At 63.8% G+C, this 24736-nt stretch overlaps 2 protein-coding genes across 3 annotated transcripts in view; one reads left to right on the top strand and one right to left on the bottom strand.

Annotated features, from left to right (window-relative positions):
* The window catches only part of KCNT1 (potassium sodium-activated channel subfamily T member 1), a 30242-nt gene extending 23318 nt beyond the window's left edge, over positions 1-6924 (top strand). Inside the window, exons 24-31 of the mRNA XM_079790401.1 lie at positions 39-140; positions 527-610; positions 704-829; positions 1028-1048; positions 2286-2607; positions 3930-3992; positions 6481-6565; positions 6660-6924. Coding sequence (XP_079646527.1) covers positions 39-140; positions 527-610; positions 704-829; positions 1028-1048; positions 2286-2607; positions 3930-3992; positions 6481-6565; positions 6660-6780 — 924 coding nt within the window. The 3' untranslated portion in view covers positions 6781-6924. The remainder of the gene's footprint in view (positions 1-38; positions 141-526; positions 611-703; positions 830-1027; positions 1049-2285; positions 2608-3929; positions 3993-6480; positions 6566-6659) is intronic.
* A 5528-nt stretch (positions 6925-12452) lies between these two features.
* Positions 12453-24736, bottom strand: part of CAMSAP1 (calmodulin regulated spectrin associated protein 1) — a 29182-nt gene continuing 16898 nt past the window's right edge. For both annotated transcript variants that reach the window (XM_079790113.1, XM_079790114.1), the window contains 12 exons: positions 22545-22684; positions 22366-22462; positions 21382-21562; positions 20912-21003; positions 20401-20485; positions 17552-19874; positions 17070-17206; positions 16606-16814; positions 16300-16402; positions 15229-15344; positions 14706-14824; positions 12453-14082 (listed from right to left, as the gene is read on the bottom strand). In XM_079790113.1, coding sequence (XP_079646239.1) covers positions 13780-14082; positions 14706-14824; positions 15229-15344; positions 16300-16402; positions 16606-16814; positions 17070-17206; positions 17552-19874; positions 20401-20485; positions 20912-21003; positions 21382-21562; positions 22366-22462; positions 22545-22684 — 3905 coding nt within the window. In that variant the 3' untranslated portion in view covers positions 12453-13779. The remainder of the gene's footprint in view (positions 14083-14705; positions 14825-15228; positions 15345-16299; positions 16403-16605; positions 16815-17069; positions 17207-17551; positions 19875-20400; positions 20486-20911; positions 21004-21381; positions 21563-22365; positions 22463-22544; positions 22685-24736) is intronic.

Below are 24736 nucleotides of genomic sequence, written 5' to 3'. Positions count from 1 at the left end.
CGAGGGCCCCAGCCCCGCTGAGCCGCCCTTTCCCGCAGAGGGAGCGGGAGAACGGCTCCAACCTGGCCTTCATGTTCCGCCTGCCGTTCGCCGCCGGCCGCGTCTTCAGCATCAGCATGTTGGACACGCTGCTGTATCAGGTCAGCGGGGAACGGCGGGGAGGGCCCACGACGCCACCTGCCGGCCCCGCAGCCACTCTCTCCGGCCGCTGAGTCGCGGTCTGTTCCTGTTCTGAGTGACCCGCCTCCCCCTGTGCCCCCTCCTGGGTGCCCGGGAGGCCGCCCGGCCCTGGGTGGCTTTGGGCCCCGTCCCTGCCCGGCCCGTGGGGACTCACCTCCCAGGTCCCTCTGACTGTCTGGCCAAGTGAACGAGGGACGAGGCCGGGGAAGGCCTCCGTGCGGTTGGCTGGCCGAGTGCTCGGGACGGGCACCGAGGCTGGGGCGCCTGGCGGGTGTGTTGGGGGACGGGGGTCCGGGTGCGGGCGCGGGCGCTGCGGCCTGGCCTTACCTCGCCCCTCCTCCCGCAGTCCTTCGTGAAGGACTACATGATCTCCATCACCAGGCTGCTGCTGGGGCTGGACACCACGCCCGGCTCCGGCTACCTCTGCGCCGTGAGTGACGGGGGGGCACTGCGGGGACCCCCTGGGCAGCACGGGGCCAGGCACCCCCCCTGCGCCGGCCCCGCTCAGGCGCCCCCCTTCCAGATGAAGATCACGGAGGCCGACCTGTGGATCGGCACCTACGGGCGCCTCTTCCAGAAGCTCTGCTCCTCCAGCGCCGAGATCCCCATCGGCGTCTACCGGACCCAGAGCCACCTCTTCCCCACGGAGGTGGGTGGGCCCCACGTCTGAACTCAGCCGTCTCCATTGTAGTTTGGGGGTCCAGCCCGTGTGCCCCATACATGGGGTACCTGGTGAGGCCTCCCCAGAACCGCAGCGGGCAGCCTGCCCTGCAGATGCCCATGAGGGGCTCAGGTGGAGTTGGGCGAGAGCACCCCCAGGTACCCAGGCTGCCCGTCTCCTTTGCAGCCCCACGACCTCCGAGTCCAGGTGAGCAGCCCCTTCAAGCAAAACCCCGAGGCGTCCTGCCGTCGGCGGAGTCCGGCCTGAGCCGACCCACCTGGCCCGGGAGGTGCAGGCCCTAGGCAGCGCCAGGGAGCTGGTCCTGGACGTGTTTGCCACGGAGCAGCTCCGAGCTCAGGGCATCCCCCTCCTGTGCAGATGGGGAAACCGAGGCCCAGAGAGGGAAGCCCAGGCCGCGAGCCACACGTGCCACGTGCACGTCATGCCGTGGCCCCATCCCGGCGGGACCTCCCCTCCCTGCCCAGCCCCCTGCCTCTGAAGGTGCTGCCCGGATAGGGGTCCCCACGTCACCCCAGAGCCCCACGCGCCCACTGAGCCCACAGGCCCCGTGCTTCCCAGTCCACCATGCTCTGGTTTCTCCTGCCCCACAAAGTGGAGAAACTGAGGCACAGAGAGGCAGGCCCCCCTGACACCAAGGCCCAGAGGTGAGGGAGCTGATGGCGGACAGGCCTGCAGCCAGGTGGGAGCTGGGCCTCGGGCTCAGAAGGGGCTCAGCCTCGCTCCCCCAGATGGAGAAGGAAGGCACTGTGTCCCTGGGCCCTGCGGTCCCCACAGGAGGCTGGGACTGTCCTCCCATCAGCCAGCTGGCTCCCCAGCTACGCCCCCTCCCCGGCCCTGCACCCCTTCCTGGGCCCCACACCCCCTCCCCGGCCCTGCACCCCTCCCGGGCCCCCACCCCCTCCCTGGCCCTGCACCCCCTCCCTGGTTCCTCGCCCCTCCCCAGCCCCACACACCCCGGGCCCCCACCCCCTCCTGGGCCCTCACCCCTCCCCGACCCTGCACCCCCTCCCTGGTTCCTCATCTCTCCTCGCCCCACACCCCCCCGGGCCCCCACCCTCTCCCGGGCCCCGCATCCCCTCCCCGGCTCCACACCCCCTCCCGGGCCCTGCACCCCCTCCCTGGTTCCTCGTCCCTCCCCCGCCTCACACCCCCTCCCCAGCCCTACATCCCCTCCCCGACCCTGCACCCCCTCCCCGGCCTTGCAACCCCCTCCCTAGCCCCGCACCCCTCCCGGGCCCTCACCCCTCTCGGGCCATGCCACCCCCTCCCGGGCCCTCACCCCTCTCGGGCCATGCCACCCCCTCCCCGACCCTGCACCCCCTCCCCGGCCTTGCAACCCCCTCCCTAGCCCCGCACCCCTCCCGGCCCCTTGCCCTCTCCCTGGATCCTCGCTCTCCAGCTCTCACTACACCCCCCCGGCCAGTCCCAGGTCTCGGTGAGCATGGAGGACTGCGAGGACACGCAGGAAGTGAAGGGACCCTGGGGCGCACGGGTGGGGTCTGGCGGCAGCACCCACGGCCGGCACACGGTTGGCAGCGACCAGGCCGAGCACCCGCTGCTGCGGCGCAAGAGCCTGCAGTGGGCCCGGAGGCTGAGCCGCAGGAGCTCCAGGCACGGGGGCCGGGCGGCGGCCGAGAGCATCAGCCAGCAGCGCGTCAGCCTGTCCCGGCGCTCCGAGCGGCAGGAGCTGTCCGAGCTCGTCAAGAACCGCATGAAGCACCTGGGGCTGCCCACCACTGGCTACGGTGAGCCCGGCACGCCGCCTCGGCCTCCCTCCATCCACCGGTCCGTCCGTCCGCCTGCCGGCCCGCTCCAAGCACCACGAGGCTGGTCAGGGCCCTCCCAGAACTGGTGCCGCAGCCCAGACAGAAGGGCTCGCCCCACCCCGCTGGGGCCTCAGTTTCCCCATCTGTAGCGAAGGGGCAGGAGCCAGGAGGCTGCAGGAGGGGCGGGCCGGGCTGGGCGCCCTGAAAGCCTCGGGCACAGATTGGGGTTGGGGACCGATTGGCCACCCCCGGCCAGACCACAGGCCACCAGCACGGCAGGGGCCACTGTCCTCGTGGAGAACAGAGGGGCAGGGGCCCCCTCGCCCAGCCCTCCGTCGGCCGGAGCTTGGGCGTCGGGCCGCGGGCGGGCGGCAGCGGGACACTCGGCCGTTGTCCTTGTGGGACCCATGGCTGTTCCCACGGCACAGCCACCCCTTTTGCTGCCTCAGGGTGATGCCGCCTTCGTCAGCAGGTCCAGGCCCCCCTTCTCTGTAGCTTGTTTTGGGGAGACGTTTGCGAGCGTCACCGAGAACAGGCCGGGGTGGCCCTGCTGGCTCGGAAGGGAGCCGTCCCCTCCCTCCCTCTGGAGACGCTGCCTCTGTTGATGGGGCCGAGGGGCCCGGCGCCTGCCTGTCCACTCCCCGGGCCGGTCCAGCTGCCGGCCAGCGTTGGGTTCCGTCGGGACCTCTGCGCTGCTCGGCCCGGCTCTGTCCCGCTCCCCACCCTGCTTCCTGCCGCCCGCCTCCTGGGTCGGGGCCCACGAGCCCCTTCCAGTGGGATCAGCCGGCTCAGGGCTCGTCCGGCGTCGCCCAGGGGTCCCGTGGGCCAGGCTGTCGGCTTGTCGTGCCGCCCTGGGCCTGTGGGGGACGCGAGGTCGGGGTCTGGGGGACAGGGGACCCATCAGGGCCTTCGCAGCCCTGCCCCCCCACTCCAGCCGCAGTTTGCCTGTCCCCTCTGCTGTCCCTGCCCGGCTGGGAGCGTCCCCCCTTTCCGAGGAGCACTGATGCTGAGGGGGTGTGGTGCTCACGGCCCCGTGGGGAGTGTGGCAGGTGGAGATCCTAGCCGCCACCCCGACTCCCGACCTCACGACCCCGGCTCCCGACCTCACGACCCCGAATCCCGACCTCACGACCCTGCCACCACGGAGCTGGCAGAGGAGCCGACGTGCACTCGGTTCCGACGCGCTTCCCAGGGGCCGGCTCCCGCGTGCAGCCGCTGCCCCTCCCCGCTGAGCCGGGCCTGCTGCTTGCTGACCTCTCTCTCTCTGTCTCTGTCTGTCCCTCTTCCTGTGTGTTCCGTAGAGGATGTAGCAAATTTAACAGCCAGTGATGTCATGAATCGGGTAAACCTGGGATATTTGCAAGGTAATTCTGCTCCGGCGGACGGACGGGGCCGCCGCGGGGCACGCCCACCCTCTGCGGAAGGGCAGCCTGGTGGCCAGCAGGGGTGAGGCCACAGGGCGGGTCCCTGCAGGCGGGCCTCGCGCTCCCAGGCACCCACGGCAGGGACCTCGGCAGCCCTCCTCCCCCCGCGGCGGCGGCTGGGACTGGCTCCGGGTCCTGGTTGGTCCGTCCCGGACGATCCCCCCGGCGCGTCCGCCCCTGTTCTTGTCTAAGCAGCACGTTGCGCTGACCTCGCGGGCGGCCCACCTGGCCTGCGGCTGCCCCCTGACCCCCGAGTCCCCCCAGGTCTCCTGGGAAGCACCCAGATGGATGGTCCCAGGCCAGGGTCCCGCCCTCGTGGTGGACGTGGTGAGGCCTGGCAGTGGGGCCGGCTCCCCCCGAGACTCTGCGGGCTGCCAAGCGGGTGGAGGGCTGGCGTCCTGCCCCGAGAGCCCGGCCACAGGCCTCGCCGTCCAGTCCCCTTCCTTTCCCGGGGCTCCGTGTGGCCCTGGGGCGGCCCCTCCATCCAGGGGTGCCAGGAGCCGACAGGCCCGGGCCGGGGCCTCCGCTGGCACCTCAGGTCACGTGCCTTTTCCTGTGCCACCCTGACGTGCTCCCAGGGGGCGGGGCAGCTGCAGGCCAGGTGGGCCGCACCAGCCAGTGTCGGCTCCCACAAACGGGGCTGCGACGCCCCCCCTGTCCCCCCCCCCCCGCTTCCTGCCAAGGATCCTGGGGTGGCCGTCCTGCAGGGTCATTGGGGGTCACCAGGTGGTGTTTCCTGAGCCCCCCTCATGTGTGGGCCTGAGGGGTGCTCGGGCCGGGGGGGCCTCCTGGCACAGCCTCCAGCGCAGACGCCCCCTCGGCACCCGGCAGCTCCCGCCCCAGGGCCCAGGCCAAGGGTTTCGGGAAGAGAGCGTGGCTGTCGGGCAAAGGGCCCGGAGGCTGGCACCTGGTGACCGCCCAAGGGCCCCACGTGTGTCAGCCGGAGGGCCCCCTGTGCCCGCCCCCCCCCCCCCTGGGAGCCGCTGTGCTGGACCCGCCCTGGGGCTCGGACACTGCGGGGCCGATTCGCTCTGAGGCTCCAGTTCAAACCCGCAGCCCGTCCCCTCATCAGTGGTCCGGCCTGAGCACTGTACACTCCCGCCGGGAGGAGTGGGGGCAAGGCCACCCAGGGCGGGACCCCTGGGAAGGCCGTCCCTGTGACCGGACGGCTGCTCTGGGGCAGGAGGTGCCCGCAGACACCCCCAGGTGGGTGTACTCGGACCTCTGCCTGGTTGGGGCCATTCCCCGTGTGTGGCCAGGAGACCGCTGTGAGGTGACGGGTGTTTCTCTGGAGCCGGTCCTCACCCCTGTGGCCGCACCCACAGCCGCCCCGGGAGTGGGGCGCCAGCGGTCCCACACAGGCCCTGCATGCACCTAGGGGTCCCCCTGGGCTGACGGTCGCGGGAGTCGGTGTTGGGCCACAGGACAGGAGCTCAGAGCAGGAGGAGCAGGGCCCTGGGGGCGGGACAAGCCCAAGGCTGGGCCGGGTGTGCACAGGTGTACAGAGGCGTGTGGTGTGTGTGGCTTACGTGCAGGTGTACAGAGGCGTGTGGTGTGTGTGGCTATGTGTGGGTATGTGTGCGGGTATGTGTGCGGGTGTCCACGGCGTGTGGAGGGGCAGGTGTGCTCGGTGCCTCTCTCGGCGCTGCCCCATCTGTGAGACGCTGGCTGCTCTGGCTGAGCAAGCTGCCTGGCTATGGGAGGAGCCGGTGCCGCTGCCCCTCAGGGCCAACCCCTGTGCAGGCTGGGGGACAGGGATGGTGTCTATGGGGGACCCCTGTGCAGGCTGGGGGATGGTGTCCATCGGGGGGATCCCTGTGCCGGCTAGGGCCCAGGGATGGTGTCCATGGGGGACCCCTGTGCAGGCTGGGGGATGGTGTCCATGGGGGACCCCTGTCCAGGCTGGGGGCCGGGAACGGTGTCCATCAGGGGGACCCCTGTGCAGGCTGGGGGATGGTGTCCATCAGGGAGACCCCTGTCCAGGCTGGGGGCCGGGGACGGTGTTCATGGGGGACCCCTGTGCAGGCTGGGGGCCGGGAACGGTGTCCATCAGGGGGACCCCTGTGCAGGCTGGGGGATGGTGTCCATCAGGGAGACCCCTGTCCAGGCTGGGGGACGGGGATGGTGTCCATGGGGGATCCCTGTGCAGGCCCGGGGACGGTGTCCATGGGGGACCCCTGTGCCGGCTGGGGCCGGGGACGGTGTCCATGGGGGACCCCTGTGCTGGCTGGGGCCGGGGACGGTGTCCATGGGGGACCCCTGTGCCGGCTGGGGCCGGGGAGGGTGTCCATGGGGGACCAGTCCTGGCTGAGTTGCCAGTTGAGGGCCCAGGCAGGATGGCCAGAAAGGCCGGGAAGCTCGTGGCGGGCAGAGCCCTGGCTCCTCCCGGCAGAGGGGTGACCGCCGCTGGGCCCTGTCTCCCCTGCAGACGAGATGAACGACCAGCAGAACACCCTCTCCTACGTCCTCATCAACCCCCCGCCCGACACGAGGCTGGAGCCCAACGACATCGTGTAAGTGCCTGCCCCTCCACGCTGGGCATCCGGCCCACACGCTGGCTGCCTCGTGTGGGGGCGGCATTGACTCCAGGCCCCCTCCCCACCGCAGGTACCTCATCCGCTGCGACCCCCTGGCTCACGTGCCCAGCAGCGCCCAGAGCCGCCACAACAGCTGCAGCCACAGGCTGGCCTCCTGCAGCCCCGAGACGCGCGACGAGACGCAGCTCTGAGCCGGCGCCCGCCCTGCCCGCCGGCACGCGGAGCGATGCATGAGCGGCATGTTCCGGCCCGGTGCTGGCCGCCCTCCCGCCGAGGCTGCTCCAGAAACGTGACCAAGAGGAGGCCTCCCGTGGCCGAGGGGAGACCAGGCGGGAAGCCTTTTTAACCTGTTTTTACGAGCTCACGGCCCGTGTCCGCACGAACTTACCTACACGGCTGTGACCGCACGTGGTGCGGGGACGGAGCTGCAGACGCCGCCCCGGCCCCAACGCACACGCACAGGAGGGAGAGGCGCGCCCCACCAGGCCCCTTTTCACGTTCCCGCTGTGGGCCCGGCTGGTCTCGGGCACAAGGTCCCAGGGTCTGGGTCACGGGCAGAGCTCCAGCACCTGCAGCCGGGAGCCCCGTCCACAGGAAACTCAGAAGCACAGGGGCCCCCGGCTCCACCAGGAGCCCAAAGGGGCGGCTCTGGACAGCGTGTTGGGTGCGAGGAGGGAGGTGGGGCCCCCGGGACACACCAGGCTCCCGCAGCCGAGACTTGGGGCGAGGGAGAAGGCGTTTCACACAGGACTCTGCAGCCCCGCATCTGCGGGCACCTGCGGGCACCGGGCGGACAGTCTCCCCAGCCTGCTCGACGCCCTTTTAACCCTGACCTGAAGCACAACCCGGCCGCTGGGCTGTGGCCGCTGGGCTGCGGCCACGTTGCTGGAATCAGGTTTTCTCTCCGAGGGCGGGGCTCTGGGTGGCCCGCCTGCCAGGTGCCCCTGTGGTTCCCTCGTGACTGTGACGGACAGGTTTGCGCGGTCAGTGCCGGAACCTTCTATTAAACGATGCTTTCTGCAAACACACGGCTGGCTGTCGGGCTCCCCTGGGCGGCTTCGTGCTCCAGGCCTGGTCTCCCCTCCCAGCTGCCCAGCTGCAAGTTAGAAACACCTGCTGTGGCTCCACCCCACCCAGGACCGCAGGGACGCCCACCCCCAGCACATGCCCCTGGCCAGGCCCCTGGAGCAGGAGGCAGGGCCCACGAGGTCCCCGCAGCCGGGCAGCAAGGCAGGGGAGGGGAGGGCTCCCTGGTGAGCCTGGGGGTGGGCACAGGGACCCGGGCACTGCCCGCAGCTGTGTGGCTAGTGCTAGGTGCAGCCTGGGGCGTTGGGGCAGGGCTGCCCGGGGGGATGTGTGGGCCACTGGCACCCAGGTTTTGCTCAGCGTGTGCCCAGCTGCCAAGGGACAAGCCCGACTTGGTTCCAGGTGGGGGTGGGAGAGGGACCAGCCCCGAGGGAGGGCTGCAGGCCCCCGAGTAGCCGTGCCGGGGGCCTCAGGAAGGGGCTGCAATGGGGTGGGACCCAGAGCCCAGGGTAGCGAGAGGCTGCGGGTGTGCAGTAGGGAGGCCTGAGGCCCAGCCCAGGGGGTCAGGGCTCCCAGGTCCCCTCTGGCACCATCACCTGCAGCAGAGCCCCCCACTCCTGGCACCCCTGCCCCAGGTCCCTGAGGGGGGACCTGCCTGGTCACTGGACAAGCCTCCACCTGGTGCTCAGCCCGACCCCCGCACTGGGAAGTCACCTGACTCAAGGTCCCGGGTGCCAGGTTGGGGCTTGGGTTCCCCTCGCGCTGAGCGGCACGCGGGCCAAGTGAGGGAGCGGTGGAGACGCTCAGGCAGGCTGCCGTTGGTCCCGCCCCCCGGGAGCCTGTCTGGGCTGCAGGACCCGGGTCCCAGAGCCGGAGCCCACAGCCCAGAGGCAGGCAGCCCTCCCTGAACCTCCTCTCCACCCTGGTGCACCCCCAATGGCCTCAAAGGTGCCTTTCCTTTGTGGCTCAGGTCTGAGCCCCGTGAGCTGCAGGCTCTCCTAGTCCCTGAGGGCTGGGCGGGCCCAACAGCTTGCAAGGGTGGACACCAGCTGGGGTCTGAGGTCCAGGCGGCGGCCGAGTGACTCCAAGTCCAGGATGTCAGTCCACCTGCCTGGGGCCTCGCGGGCTGGGCTGGGCGCACTTCCTGGCATTCCCGGCCCAGGGCTGGCCAGGCCCCTCCGTCCCCAGCAAGGTCGGCAGAAGCACCCGGAGGGCCCTGGCCTGAGCCTGTCCACCAGGCTCTGCAGTGTCTGCCTGAGCCCTCGGCGCCGCAGGGCCTTCCACCGGGCTCTGGCCGCAAGCGCTGAGCTGGGAAGGACACCGTCACATCTGGACGGCAGCCCCAGGCCTGGCCGAGTCCGGGGCCTCAGGGGTGGCCACCCAGCCCCTGGGGCCTGCAGAGGCCGACCTGGGGGGCGGCTTGCACAGCTTCGCAGGGGGACGAACCCTGCGAAAGGCCCGGAGTTTGGTAGGGGCGTCCCCCAGAGAACCTCCAGGCCCCTGGACAGGACGGACGGGCAGAGGACAGACAGGAGCTGCCGCCCACGTGGCTGGGAGGAAGGGGCCGGCTCCTGGGGCGGAGCAGGTTCCTGGGAAGGGCTGTCATGTCAGCCCCGGTAGGGAGCGGCTATAGGGTTAAGCCTCGGACTGACCTGTTGGCAAAGCCACAAACAAGTCCCAGCTTATTCTCTTTGTCTTTTCTTTTTTTAAAAAAAAATATATTTCTTTATTGATTTTAGAGAGGAAGGGAGAAGGAGAGATAGAAACATCAATGATGAGAGAATCATTGATCAGCTGCCTCCTGCACAACCCCCACTGGGGATCGAGCCCGCAACCCAGGCATGTGCCCTTGGCCAGAATCGAACCTGGGACCCTTGAGTTGGCAGGCTGACGCTCTATCTACTGAGCCAAGCTGGCTAGGGCTTTTTTTTTTTTTTTAATATATTTTATTGATTTTTTACAGAGAGGAAGAGAGAGGGATAGAGAGTTAGAAACATCGATGAGAGAGAAACATTGATCAGCTGCCTCTTGCACACCCCCTACTGGGGATGTGCCTGCAACCAAGGTACATGCCCTTGACCGGAATCGAACCTGGGACCTTTCAGTCCGCAGGCCGACGCTCTATCCACTGAGCCAAACTGGTTTCGGCCTCTTTTTTTAAAAAAATATATTTTATTGATTTTTTACAGAGAGGAAGGGGGAGGGATAGTTAGAAACATCGATGAGAGAGAAACATCAATCACCTGCCTCCTGCACACCCTCCACTGGGGATGTGCCCGCAACCAAGGTACATGCCCTTGACCGGAATCGAACTTGGGACCCTTGAGTCCGCAGGCCGACGCTCTATCCACTGAGCCACACTGGTTAGGGCTCTCTTGTCTTTTCTACATTCTTTGCCGCCCTCCCTCAGGCTTGCCGAACCCTTGGCTGTGCTGGCACGGCACATGTGGCGCCCAGTGTAGGCCTGAGTTCGGGAACGGCAGTTGTCAGGTGAAAGGACGCTCCAGTGAAGCACGTGCAGAAAGCAAAAAGGAAGGTAAGGAGCGACGTTTAGTGATAGCTAGGTGTAAAACATGGGAAATTCAGGATCGCAGGGCAAGAATGTATGCGTATGCTCCAAGCACGGGGCTGTGCTGTGAGGTATGAACAGCTTTTCCATTTGTTGGATTTTGTAAAACCTGCCCATGGTTTCCTGAGGAAGGAGAGGTAAATGTAGAGGCACGGGCGAAGGTAGGAAAACAACTTCACGATCGTTACATAGCTGAAGGTCCAGAGGAAATGCCTGCCTCTGCTTTCGGTCTGTGGTCCCTGACTCGGGGCTGCCTAGAGCCCGCTCCAGAAGGGGAGAGGAGGAATGTGGCAGGGGAATCAAGGCAGCTGGGGGAAGGCTGCCAGAGGCTTCCGACTCCACCATCGGCGCCTCCGCTGCCTCCTCCAGTCCCTGGGGCTACAGCTCCTGTGGGAGAGAGCCCTCCGGACGATGGGCTTCCTCACAAATATGAGCGAGGATTGGAGGAAGCAAGGGAACAGCGCCGGCGGGTCTGGGATGATGGGGGTCTGATGCAAACATTTGGAGAGCTTACTGTTGCTCATACGCCTCTCCTTTTATCCCCTAAACAAGCAGAAAAAAGAATGGTGCCTTTGTCTCTACTCCAGCGGACTCTGCATGAGGCCAGGCAGGCTGGGGAAGATACTTCAGGAAAAAAAAGGGGGGGGGAAGGATGTTGTGTTGCATTTTTTTAAATTATAATGCAGAGGGTCATACAGTGGCCGAAAGGCATCGGGCCTCCTGTACAACAGCCTCCGCGGGGTTAGCCCGATGGAAGGATGCACAAACTGGACAGTGGTTTGGACCAGATCCAGTAATGATGTGGGGAAGAGGTTGTGTTTTTATCTCCAGAAGGAGCAGCGCAGCCAATTTGGGTGCCAGAGCATCACCACAATGGACCCAGAGAAGCTCCTTGTCCCATCATTCAAAAGACTGGATGACAGCAAAGCGGAAAAGGAAGATGACGAAGGCTACGCAAGGGACTGAGGTGCCAACATGGGGTCAGCTGAAGAAGTTAACGACTGAGGCCCAGCAGATGGCAGAAAAGCAGGAAGCTACTCCCTCAACCATGTTTCTGGCCATGCCAGCATTGGTCAGCTGCCAGTCTCTGCAAAGTCTTGCGCAGCCAAGTCCGAGGACCCAGAGTAAATCAGCAAAAGAAACTTTCATTTAGTAGAAAAATGTTACTGTAGTTTGATTTCTCTATTGTTGTGTTGCATTGGCATTGTTTTATTTTATTTTATGTTTTTTTCAATTTTTTTATTAAGGTATTATATGTGTACATATCTTACCATTGCCCCCCCCACCCCACTCCCATATATGCCCTCAACCCCCAGAGTTTTGCATCCATTGGTTATGCTTATATGCATGCATACAAGTCCTTTGATTGATCTCTTATCTCCCCCACCTCTCCCTAACTTTCCCCTGTAATTTGACAGTCTGTTTGATGCTTTACTGTCTCTGTATCTATCTTTTTGTTCAAGTTTATAATGTTCTTTATTATCCATAAATGAGTGAGATCATGTGGTATTTTTCTTTCATTGACTGACTTATTTCACTTAACATAATGTTCTCCAATTCCATCCAGATTGCTGCAAATGATGAGAATTCCTTCTTTTTTATGGCAGCATAGTATTCCATTGTGTAGATGTACCACATTGCATTGGCATTGTTTTAATAGCCAGAGTTTTGCTCTTGATGTTTAAGTTTTAAAATGTTAACATGTCTGTAGTTTGGGTTTTGTATTGGCATTGTTTTATTATTAATAGAGCTTTGTCCTTAATGTTTACATTTTACTTTCATTATGGTAGTTTAAAAATAAAAAAAGGGTGAAATGTAGGGAGCGGCTATAGGGTTAAGCCTCGGACTGACCTGTTGGCAAAGCCACAAACAAGTCCCAGCTTAGAGGGCACAGCCCTCTTAGCATAATTTTGACCTTATGGCTCCCTAGATCCTTCCTGGGTAGCTAATGGGCTGTGGGAGGTGCAGCAAGTGCTGCCAAAACAAGTGAAACTCACAAGAACATTGTAACTATGGTGACCACTACCTTGTTTACCTCTGGCTATAAAATAAAGGCTCAGCTTGCAGTCTGGATCTTTTCTTGTGGCCTCAGCCAGGCACAGGAAGATCCACCTAGACCCAGCTTATTCTCTGTCTGTCTTTTCTTCATCCTTCGCCAGCCCCCCTCAGGCTTGCCGAACCCTTGGCTGTGCTGGCCCGGCACAAGCCCTGGGAGCAGGTGCTGGGACCTGAGCAGGAACATGAGCCATGACCACCTCACACACGTGCTTCATAAAAAGCAAGTTGTTCACTTTATTACAGTTTAGTGCTTTCGTAAAATAAATATCATAGAATATCAAACAGACAGTGAGGGACAGCACGCTGTGCAGAGCGTGTACCAGAGTTCACGGGGCCTCCCACCGCACTCGGGCGGAGCCGCCAGGCGGCCGCACACGTGATGTGACCAGCGGCCCCTGGGAACTGGGAGACGGGGGAGGGGAGGACAGGGGGTCCCTACGTCGCTTTAGGGTTCGTACCGTTGCCCCGCCCCCTCTCCACCTACAACTATGGGACAGTCACATCTGACGTCGTCTCTACTGACCTTCGCTTTGTTCTGCAGCTGGAGACAGATTCAAGTAACACTCCCAGAAAACATGTGCAAAACCAACACGCGTGACTCCAGGGTCTTCGGCAGCAGCGCAGCGGGGTCACGCAGGGGCCGGGGAACGTCTGCTCTCAGGCCTGGAGCCGCTCCTGTACTCGGAGCTCCGAGGACACGGCACGTGACCGTGTGAAGGTTCTAAGTCGGCGGCCAAACCGAGTGGCCAGCGTGGGCGAGGACGCACGCTCCAGGCGCCGCTCTGCCCGAAGCAGGAGCCGAGGCGGACACGTCGGACAGAAACGCGAAGGGAGCCACCAGCTCCAGGGTCACGTCGCAGGGAAACATGCTGAGTGGCAAAGTGCTTTCCCCAAACCTGCTTTATTCCCGTGGCCAAGCCACCAGAGTCCTGCCCACGCAGGGAGCGACCTGCGCCTGCTCCTCGCCCACGGCCAGGCCCACGCCCCTCGCCCCGCAGCCCTCGGCGTGGCCGAGTCGGAGAACCGCCCATGGCAGAGCGTCTCGTAAACTTCTGAGCAGCAAGAACAAGCATCGTTTTCAGAAACCTTAGGATTGGACGTACACGTTGGCAGTTGACACATCAATAAATATCAGTTTCCAAGTGAACAAGACCCCAGACGAGTTCCTTCCCAGAAGACGGTTGAGCGCCCGAGGGAGAGCCGTTCCCCCCTCCCCCCAGGCCGCCGCCCGCAGGGGCCGGGCCTGTGCAGGGAGGCAGGGGGAGGGGGGCGGTCAGAGACAAAGGAAATCGCTGTGGTTTACGCTGACGGACTTCAAGTAACAGGAACCGGCCGCAGGCACGGCCGCCGGCAGCCTTGGGGACAGCGACCACAGCAGCCTGGCCCGGACCGGCGTGCACCCTCCCCGCTCCTCCTGGCTCCTGGGCGGGGGAAGGGACCCTGCCCCCTGTCCATCGCTTCGAGGTCTGTGACTCTGCACTCCGTACCCGACGGACGAGAAGGAAGGCGGTCGTGGGCACCGCTCGGCCTGGCCGCCTCACTTGCGCGCCTGGGTCTTCTTGGGCGCGGCCGGCCGCTTGGGCTGCCACAGGTGGTTGTGGATGGTGAGCGCGTCCACGCTGACCGACATGGTCTTGGCTGGGATCAGGTTGAACTGCTTGCGATCCGAGCTGTACTTGTAGAGCTTGTCGATCATCTTCTTGGAGATGCTCCTGGGCCCGGTGCCCGTGAGCTTGCAGATCTCCTCCGAGTCGGGGTAGTAGCAGTACAGCGCCCGGAACTGGCAGCCGGCGTCGCGGAACAGGATGATGTAGTGGTTGGCCTCGCACTTCTCCAGCTCCTGCATCGCGGGGGGAGGGAGAGCCTCAGAGGGGTGCCCACTGTGAGCCGACAAGCGAGCCCGGCCGGAAGCTCGCCGACGCCCACCACAGCCCCATTTCCAACTGCCGCCAGGCCTTCCTCGCTGGAAGGGCCGGTGGGACAGCGCTCCTGCGAGGTGGGAGCGGCGTGGCCCTGGGAGGTAACAGCCACCAGCACCCCAAGAACGACCCGCACCCCCTGAACCTCCATCCTCCAGGCCCCAGGCTCCAAGCGGAGCCACTGCCAGCCCGCCGCCCCGCCCCAGCCTGGGAGCCCGCCCGACACATGGGCCCTGCTCAGGAGCCGTCCTTGCCCCTCTGCCGTCTCCGTCTCCTCTGCTCTCCACTCCCAACACCATCATCCCGTTCCCACCCCGCCCTGGCACCCAGCCCGGCTCGCCCGGGGCAGCCCCTCCCATTTCTCTGTCCAGCTTCTGTGCTTCCCCAGGCCGCCCAGCGAGGGTGGCACCAGCAGGCCCGGGCACCGCGCTCATGCATGCAAACCACACGAGCAGCGGGTGCGCGTACATCACCAGCACGCTTCCCGTTAGGTTAGAAAGACCTCACTGCTCCCACGGAAACGGTGGTGACGGCTGAGGCTCACCTCCAGGATGGAGTTCTTGTGCGGCTCGTTCACCTTCCCGGCCAGGCAGCAGTGGGAGACGGCGTTGTGGATGATGGGCTTGTTGGACTTGCTGCTGGGCTCCTTGAAGAGCTTGGGACCTGTGGGAACAGGCGAGACGTGCGCGTGAGCGTCCTGGGCGCGGGCGCAGCGCGAGGCTCCATTAGATGCTCGCGATAGTTTGGAAGCGGAAGACCCACTTCAAGTTTGTTTGAAAGAATTCTGAGGTACAATTTTTAAATAAACGAAGGAAAAGACTGTTGTTGACCATTTATCCCCTTCCTAATGTCAGTCTCTTTGATGTAAGAACGAGATGAAGCCCGGAACTAACTTTAAAAGTCTAAGGTGCCCAAGTGCTCAGGACACGCCTGGGCCCGGGCTGCGCAGGCTGACAGGGGTGTCACCGCGCCCCCAGGCCGCTGGAGTGACAGGCAGCGCGGTTCTCAGATGGGGACGCGCCCGCGACCCCGAGCGGGTGTGCCATGACCTAAGGGGCGGGCGTCACCTGTGTACTCGGCCACGGAGGCGAGGGAGGACGCGGCGGACGCCGTCTCCCAGTCCCGGTCGGTGCTCCTGCTGGGGTTGCGGCTCAGGATGGGCAAGGCTTCCAGGGACTCAACCCTGAGGAAAGGGACAGAGGGGGATGGGGTGGCCGCGTGCGTCCCCTCGCACCCCACAGGTGGTAAGACGTGGGCCCGCTGCACCTTGTGCGAGGACCAACGAGGGGTCTGTTCCCCACAAACACCACGATAAACCTGCAAAGACGCAGGAGCCCAGCCCTCCCACTAGTGACAGAGCAGACAGGTGCAGGGAGCACCTGCACAGACCGTCCCTCCTGCAGCCCGGGCGGAGGCAGCTCGGCCTGCAGCAGGGGAGGCTGGGCCCCTGCAGCCGCCACACCAAGGCCAAGACCCTGGAAGGAGGGCAGGCACGGGGCCTCACCCACAGGCCTGCACCGACCACAGCCGGGGTCTCCGCACTGAGCAGAGGGAGCAGGCGGCTGGAGCTGGGATCCAGCTCAGGTGACCCATCCTGGGAACGAAAACCCAACCAGAACCCAGTCCGAGAGGAATCCTCCACGAAGCTCAGGCGACGAGAGGCCACGGACATGGCAGAGTCGGGACAGGCCTGGCCACAGGGCGCAGTGCAGGGCGGGGTGGGGGGACCTGCGACCAGCAGGCCACGGCACACGAGGTTTCCGAGGCCCCAGCACCTCCTCCCGCTCACTCGTCAATCACAGGGGACTCAGGGCCGTGGAACAGCCGCCTTAAACAACCCTCGTCGAAGTGTCCGGTGGCTCTGAGGACACACCCTCCCCACGCTGTTCGCACCCAACCTGAACCCAAACACGGGAACCCACGCTGAGGGGCACTCAGCAAGCACCGGCCGCACATCCATGTCCAGGTCAAGAGAGGGCTGCGGGGGGCTGTGGACAGACACCGGCACACGGGGCCGTGGGGACCATTGACGGCGGACACGGCTCAGGACACGGCCCAATGCCGACACCTGACCGTGGCTGTGGGGCTGACGGTGCTGGCTCACGTGTGGTGGCGGGAGAGCACCCTCCTGTCCTTACCGTGGGGCGGGTGTGCCCCCCGAGTGGACGCTCTCGGGCTCGGTCGTCGCCGCGGAGGCCAAGGACAGGCTGGAGCCCGACTGGGCCCGGCTCAGGTTCTCCGCTGCCAGAGACAGAAACGCTCTCGTAAGACGTGGGCTCGTCCCGCCAGGTTTGTGCGGCAGAAAGCAAAGGGACCAGCCCTCCGAGTGCCGTCCTAGCTCTGAAGCCCCGTCTCCCAGCCCAGGGGAGCCGCCGGCCCGTCACCCCCCAGCGTAGCGCCCCCGGAGGAGGGGCTGGGCGCTGCCCGCCCACCGGCCTGCTCACGGGTGGAGGAGCACTTGGTTCCCGAGTCGCCGCGCGGCTCCTCCCGGTGGACGGACTTCGGCCGGGGCTTCCTCGGCTTCGACTTGGAGTTGCCCAGCCCCTGCTCCTCTAGGATCTGCTGCTGTTTCCTCCGCAGGTACTCCTGCTTGATGAGCTCTCGCCGCGCCTTCTCCTCCTCCTTCCGTATCCGATCTTCCTCGGCTTTGCGCCTGACAAGACGTCCCGACAGTCCTAGTTAGAGGGACGGCCTCCCGCAGCGGGGCCTGGGGACCGAGGACTCAGCCCCTCCTGGGTCCGACCCAGCCCCTGCACCACCGCCACCGGCCCCGCCCATGTGCCGTGTCGGATGAAGGTACACAGCCCCCGGCGTCCGGGTAGAGACCAGGCGGAGCAGGATCAGGAGGCCGTGCCGGGAGCCTGGCCCTGCCCATCCCGGCCCCCTCCCCCGCCCACAGCCAGGCTACCTGGCCTCGTCCCTCTTGAGCTCAACTTCCGCCTCCAGCTGCTGCTTCCGCACGCGGGCCTCCTCAGCCTTGCGCTGCTGCTTCAGGAGGAAGGCCGCCCGCTTCTTGGCGAGCTCATCCTCTGCCTTCTGTTCATCCTGCAGGACATAAGGTGCAGTGGTGCCCCAGCCCCAGGGGCACCCACCCCGCCCCCGGGGCACCCACGCCCACCCAGCCGTCTGCAGCCCAGGCTGAGACTCAACACAGTCCAGACTTGCTCCTCCTCCTCCTACCTGACGAACCAGCCCATCTTTAGGCCAAAACACAAATGGAAAAGGCGGCTCATGAAGCTGCCGATTCCCCCGTCCGCCCCACGTGTCCACCACAGGAGCTCACCCCCGTCTGCGCCTGCGGCCCGGCCCTGAGTGAAGGTCTTGGTGCACCCTCACCGCTCAGGGGCAGTGGGGACCTGGCCACACCGGACACGGCCGCCAGCAGCTCACCTTGAAGAAGAAGCCGACACCCGACTTCTGGTCGCCGTCCGCGCTGAGGTCCACCGAGCTCTCGGGGCCCGGCGGCCCGTCCTCGTCGGGGGCCTTCAGGTCCGACAGGTCCACCTCGATGAGGCTGGCCTTGCTCCGCGGGGGCCCGTCCGCAGGGACGCCCTCCTTTCCCGAGACAGCGGGGGCCCCGAGCCCCACGTCTTTCAGGCCCAGGCCCAGCGCTTCTTTGAGGCTCATCTGCTCCGACAGGATGTTGGCGTCTTTGGGCGAGGGCAAGGTGAGCGCCCGCTGGTTGCTGGCATCGTGGAGCCGGTAGCTGTCCAAGAAGCCCTTCTCGGGAGGGCCGCTCCCGGGGTCTGCCACCCCATCCCAGCCCGGGTCGGGGGGCGTCCGCGGCGGGAAGGACCGCAGGTGCGGGAGGGCCTCCACGCTGGGCGTCGGGGTCTTACTTCGGGAGCCCTGCTGCCTGTCTTTTGTGACCTTTAGCTCAGCGGGTCGCCCCGCCCGGGAGTTCCGACCCTGCCCCAGACGGGGAGGCCGGCGGTGCCCCGTCACTCCCGTTGGAGACAGTGGCTCCACAAAGTGGATGGACGCCTTGACTTTGGGGTCCGTGGCGTTGTTTCGGACCCCGGGGGTGGGGGGCACAGGGGACTTCATGAGCAGCTGCTCCTGCTGCTGGGAGATCCTCAGGATGGCCTGCTGCAGCGTGCTGATGGTCTCGTTGAGCTTCTCGATGGAGAGGTCCCCCTCGCCCGCGTCCAGCCCGTCCCCGGCCACCTCCAGGAGGGCCGCGGACAGCGCCTTACTCTTCTCCAGCTCGGGCAGCGCGGCCGGGTCCTGCCTGTGCTGCTGCAGGAGCGCCAGGCCCTCTCTGTCCGCATCCTGACCCTCGCCCACGTCTCCCCGGCCCTGCTCCCTAGCCAGGAATTCCTCGGTCTTGGACACAGCACCGCTGAAGTCCTCCTCGTTGGGCTCTGGCTTCAGGGGCTGGGGGCCGGCCTCGGCCTTGCCCTTCTTGACCACGTGCAGGAAGGCGGCCTTGCCCAGCTTCAGGCGCTGCCGGGCGGACAGCGCCTCCATCTTCTTCTTCTGGGCCTCGATGGCCCTCCGCTTCTCCTCCAGCTGCATGTGCAGCTGCACCAGCTCCGAGGCCAGGAGGCTGGCGTGGTCCCTGCCCTGCCGGCCGGGGCTCTGCTCCCTCTTTTGCTTCCACGTGGTCAGCGGGGCCGGGCAGCTCTCCGAGGCATCCGGCGTGGTCTTCTGGGAGCTGCTCGTACTGGACTTGGTCTCACAGCTGCTGAGCCTCTGGAGCTTCCTCTCTGCGAAGCTGGTCATTCTCGCGCTCCCGCTGGCCACGGAGGCGCCGCTGAGCTGGGAGATGGTGCTCAGGCAGGGGCTGGAGCGGCCGCTGGCGCCGTCCTTGTCCTCGTGCTCCTTCACCTGCATGTCCTCCTGCAGCTTGGCCGACTCCTCCTCGCCCGCGTACCGCCCCATCAGCACAGGGAGGTCCGCCCCGAGGAAGTCGTGCTCGGCCTCCTCCAGCTCTGCGACATCCGAGTCCGAGTCCTGCCTCAGGACGGTCCACGGTTCCGGGTCGCGGGCAAGTGGGCTTCTCGCCCGGCTACTGTGCAGCCTGCCCTCCGGGGCCTCGTCGGCTCTGGCCACGTGAAGAAAGAAGCCGTCGGGGGACTGTCCCTGAGATGATGGATCGAAACTGCCGCTGGCCAGAGGCTCCCCGCGGGCTTCCCCGACCTGCGGCCCCGCCTCGGCACACAGCTCCGCGGAGGAAATCGGGGTGAAAGTCCTATTCAAGTCACGAGTGCCGTAGCTGCCGGGCGCCTTCCTCCGCCCCAGAGGCGGGCCCTCGCTGGGCCTCCTGGCCGCGCAGCTCCTCAGCCGCCCTTCCCCGCACTCGTCCTCCTTGCTGACCGCCTGCTTCTCCTTGGCGGGCCGCAGCACGGCCGGCATCAGCGGCTCCAGGAAGAAACTGTCGGGCTTGCTCTCCACGGGGCCCGCCGGTCTCTGGGGAGGCCTGGCACTGGTCGCGGGGCCCAGGTCACTGCCGTGGGGAGCCCCGTCTGTCCTGACGATGGCCACGAGCTCTTCGTCCTCGTCCTCGATGTCGACATTGTTCAGGAGGCTCTTCCCGCTGGCCCTCAGGGCGGGGGGTTGTGGCTGGTTCTGCGGGGTCAGGGGGAGGATGTTGGATGCCAGGCTGTCCTTGCTGATGGAGCGGGCCAAGCTGACGCTGTCGCCAGAGCTGGGGTCCGCGTCGCAGCTCGCAGCGTGGTGCAGCGCGAACGGCGCCGGCTGAGATGCAGGCCTGCAGCGGGAGAAGCCAGTCAGCCGGAGGGACTCCAGCAGTGAGCCAGCAGCTCAGCTGGGAACCTCAACTGTGGAGCTAGACCCCCTGCCCTGAGCCGAGGGCAGAGCTGGCTTCAGGGAGCGACTCTCCAACACTTCGCTCCCAGGACCACTTTACACCCTTAAAAACGACTGAGGACCCCAAAGAGCTTTTACTTGTTACATTTATCCTTACTAGTCAATGTTTATCATACTAGAAATTAAAGCTAAAACATTTCTGATTAAAAATTGCAATAAAAAAACCTATTACATGAAAAAGGACCCCATTTCCTAAAACCCTGGAGTTAGTGTGGAGAGCAGTGCGGCCGCACTTTGGCAAGTCCCGGCCCTGCCCGGTGGGTCCTCACACCGGCTGACTCACCACCCGCCAGGGTGCCCTCGCCGCTGCCCGTGCACACCCTCCGGGCTTCCGTGCTCCCGGGGCCTGGGGGTCTAGGCCACAGCAGGAGACGCTGTTAGTCTAAGGAACATTTCACACGGTTCACCTGTGTTTTTTTTCTGGCCACGCTACCGCTGCTCCCCGTGGCTGCCCGTCCACGCGGGTCAAGGAGTTGGACCGGTGTCGCTCATCTGCAGGCGGAAGAGGCAGGGATGTGCTCAGCAGGAGGAAGCCAAGGTTATGTCCTTTGAAACTTGTCAGCACAGTAACCGTTTCCCACGGAAATGCACCACCACGCACCCAAACTGCCCACCGAGAGCAGACCGTCACACACGGTAACTTTCCAGTGTCAACGGTGAGTAACGTGCACTCAACAGCGAAACAAAATGGCCCGACCTTTAAGTCACCATAAGCGCACCTCGGTTCTGGCTCAGGCACACACAGCGACCCCGTGCACCTCACACAGCTCATGGTATTCCCACTGAGGACAACAGACTCCACGGCACATGGGTCCGTCTGAGCTCTCTCCGGCACAGTCCTCACTAACACCCCGCCTGCTTCGCCCCAAGAACTGCTGTTCCAGAAACTGCGTGAGGAGGAGGCCAGGCCGCTCTTACCCGGCGGGTCCTCCCCCGGTGCCGCCCTCTGCTGCCGCTGCCGCAGGGGCAGTAAGGGATGCGATGGGCTGAAGGCAGAGGTCCCTCTCCCCCTATGAGGAGAGAAACCGGTGCGTTAGCAACTTCACGGCCAAAGGGAACCACAGACCGTCACAAACTCACACCATCTGTAGGAATTTCACTGGTTCTTGATAAAAATTAATTATTAAAAAGGAAGAAACCAGAGAGGACCAAGGACGGCACACCTGGGATAAGTAACTGAAAACTGCAGCTGGGACAGCTGGCTTCTGGTCGCCGTCGATGATAAAAACCCGAGTTTCCAATTTTCACAGCAACATTCGAGCGTGCCTCCCGCCCCTCCTGCCTCTGGGAGGGGCCGGCCAGAGGCTGGGCGGGAGGAAGACCCCAAGAAGAGGCACAAGACAAGGGCAGAGACCATGACTCAGCGCCGAAAGCCACAGACAACTCACAGGGGGTCCGGCTCCTCGAGGTGCAGGTGCTGCCTGGGGCAGCCCTCGGCCGGTGGCTGAGCAGGGGACGGCGGCTCAGCCGGGCTCGCCGCCCCCGCGGGGCCGCCCAGGAAGCTGCGCTTGGTGGCATTGGAGATGGGGACGGGCGGTCGGCTGCTTTTTTGGTGTGCCACTGTTTTTGCTGCAGAAATAGAAATTTTGCAGAAACGTCCACATGAGTCAGTTCCTTACATCGGCAAGAAGCACCTACAAACCCTGCCCTTGCATAAGCACCAGAAACAACATCGCTTTTACTTAAACCAAGCTTCTCCGAACCCTGGTGTGAGCTCAGTGCGGAGGCCTGAGCTGGCACAGGGCGGAAGGACGCGCGGACCCTCCTCGGGCCGGCGCGGCCTCAGCGGGCTTGCTGGGACCGGAGGAGGTGAGCGCCTTCCGTGAGCAACGGGCACGTGGAGCCCACGGTCACGGAGTGCCTTCGCTCACGCGGCAGGGAGCTTCCTGTGTGGCCAGGGGCCGGTTACCCGCTGTCGGCGTGCAAGTATCTGCTGTGCGAACAGGTGATTCTTTTTCTTACTTTTTATCTTCTTTCAATGAAATAAAGGCCTAATTTATTGGGGCTGCATGACCACTTCCCCCTGAGCTAACCTCTCGACAGTCTTTACGGGGAACCACAGGAAGGAACACGCTCGCCCGCATCACCTCCTGGAAGCCGAGTCTCCAGGCGGCAGGCCCTTACTCTGGGGAACAGGGGTGCGTCCTGCCTTGTTGGGGGCAAACGGGAGACCCTGCGGGCGGGAACAGCCAGCAGACTCAGCCCAGCTGCCCCGCCTCCCAGACGCTCAGCAGGTCCCGGGGCCCCTCAGACAGGCTGGGCTCTACCCCCGAATGCAGCCGTTCACACCCGCACCATCGCTGCACAGAAACGCAGGGAGCGCCCGGGACGAGGACGGAGACTCACGGGAAACAGAAGCCAGCCTCACTCACCGTCTTTCAGCTCCTGGACGTCCCTGGGCTGAACAAAGTCGGGCCTGACGTTCTCAAACCACCAGAAGAGCTCGGCAATGAAGACCATCACGTTCGGCTGCGAGGAAAACAGAACCAAGGGCGCGTGAGCCGCTGTGCACGCAGGGCGTCAGAAGCGTGTGCTCCGCGGTCACGGTTACCTTCAGCACCAGGGGAGCGTACAGCATGTCTTCCAAGGTGAGGTAAAAGCACCTGTTCAGGTACTCGTTCGAGAATTCCCGCAGCAGCCGGATGTTGTACAGACTGTCAGCCATCGACGTGACCTCCTTCAAGCACACGTCTAACGGAGACAGAAAAGCAGGTCGAGGGTGTTGAGGTCCCGATGCCGAGAGTTCAGCGCCACAGGGACTGACTACAGACAGCAACCACTCGGCACAAAGACCCGAGGAGCCTCAGGATCGGAACCAAACTGTCCAGATCTAATCAGCACAACAGCAATTACTTGAGATCTAAGCCTGGGCCTCCAAAATGGACAGCAACCACCACCCTTCAGTTTGTAAAAGGACGCGCATAAAGCTGGTTCATGTTTAACCATCGGGGACCCTGCATGAGTTACCTGTGATGGGGGAGGGGCATAAACTGAGACATGCCAGGCGCGCCCACGGAATGGCACAGGCGGGGGAAGCTGGCTGCCCTGCAGGTGCCAGGCCTCCCGGGGCGGGTGCTCTGTGGGGGGCCCTCAGGCAAGAGCCACTAGGACAGCTAGGACAGCGCAATACGCCGTCAGAAGCAGCTGCAGCGACAATTTACATGAATTCTGCCAGGAAATAGGGAGGGACCCGAGGAAGTCAACGCAGGAACTGGGCTCCTAGGACGTCCTCTCCGAGGGCTGGACGATGCGCAGGTGAGACTCGAGCGCCCAGACTCGGGGCTTCTGTTCTGACGACGTCCAGCACTGGGAGCCCCAGAGGAGCCAGTTACGAGCTGAGCACCGGTGCACACGTCTAGTGCTGAGAGATGTTTCTTTTTACAAGTTCTGATCACGAAATATGACAAATGTTTTAGATCAGCCCCCAGGTGCCCTGTACCGGATGGAACAAATATCACCGTCATACCGTGTCTGACTCACATCCTGCCCTGTCGGCAGCGAAGCCCAGCTCCCCAGGCCGCCGCCCCCGAAGTGGCGTGGCCCTCCCACTCGCTGTGCCCGCACCAGCACGCTCCTGACCGCTCCCTCACACTCACTCCTGGAGGCACGTGCTGCCCCTGTGCAGCCTGTTTGCTCCCTCAGCTCAGTACGTTTCCACCAGATCCGGCCGACGGGCGGGACTCAGGCGTTAGCTTGGGCAGTTTTACTGTCACGGAAGACGCCATGAAAACCAATCATGCGCCAAAACCGGTTTGGCTCAGTGGATAGAGCGTCGGCCTGCGGACTGAAAGGTCCCAGGTTCGATTCCGGTCAAGGGCATGTACCTTGGTTGCGGGCACATCCCCAGTAGCGGGTGTGCAAGAGGCAGCCAATCGATGTTTCTCTCTCATCGATGTTTCTAACTCTCTATCCCTCTCCCTTCCTCTCTGTAAAAAAAAACAACAACAACAAAAAAAAACCAATCATGCGCTCTCGGCACCTGCAGCTGAGGTCGCCCAGGCCAACCGCCCCCCTCCACCCGGTGGGTGTGAGATGCATGTTGCTGGGTTGTGTGCTGGCCTCCTCTCTGTGAAAAGCCTGTTCTCCCTGCAGCTCTGATTATCTGCCTTTTTCTTACTGATTTGTAGGAGTTCCTTATGTACCCCTAGTGGCCTGGTGCATGGATTCGTGCACATTGAAAGGAATTAGAATATTTTAATATCGCTATTCACCCTTTCTCTATAATAGAAGTGTCAACCAAAATCACGATCGACAATGACATATTGAAACACACGCGTGCAACTGGCGCCAGCAAGAGCTTTATATGTACCGTGCATGCATGAGTCAACTTAGCCTTTTATAGAGAATAAACTTGCTTAATTAGACCCACTTTCTGATTTAGCTAAACTTTTTCCAGCCCAGTGAAGCACCCCAACTTCTCTTCCAGGTCATTGTCAGGAACACAGCAGTAAATACCAACACGAAGCAGATTGTTATTGTAGATCACACAGGGAGAACAAAGGGTGAAATATTTAACTGCAGCAGTGTCTGACTATATTCTGTGCAGTGAGAAAACCTGAAGTCATTGTCAAGGTCCACCATTTCTTACTTCTGTTCAGTCGGGTCAAGTTTCTAAACTTTCTAAATCTCCGTTTTCCAGCTAATGAAAAGAAAATAGGATTCCACCAAGTCTCCTATTTACCTACTCCAGGACTTCTGTGAGGATCAAATGAGATGAGGCACGGGAAAATGCTTCACAGACAT

Source organism: Cnephaeus nilssonii, assembly GCF_951640355.1.
Source record: "Cnephaeus nilssonii genome assembly, chromosome: 14".
Taxonomy (NCBI): Eukaryota; Metazoa; Chordata; class Mammalia; order Chiroptera; family Vespertilionidae; genus Cnephaeus; species Cnephaeus nilssonii.
This window is presented reverse-complemented; position numbering and strand designations above follow the sequence as displayed.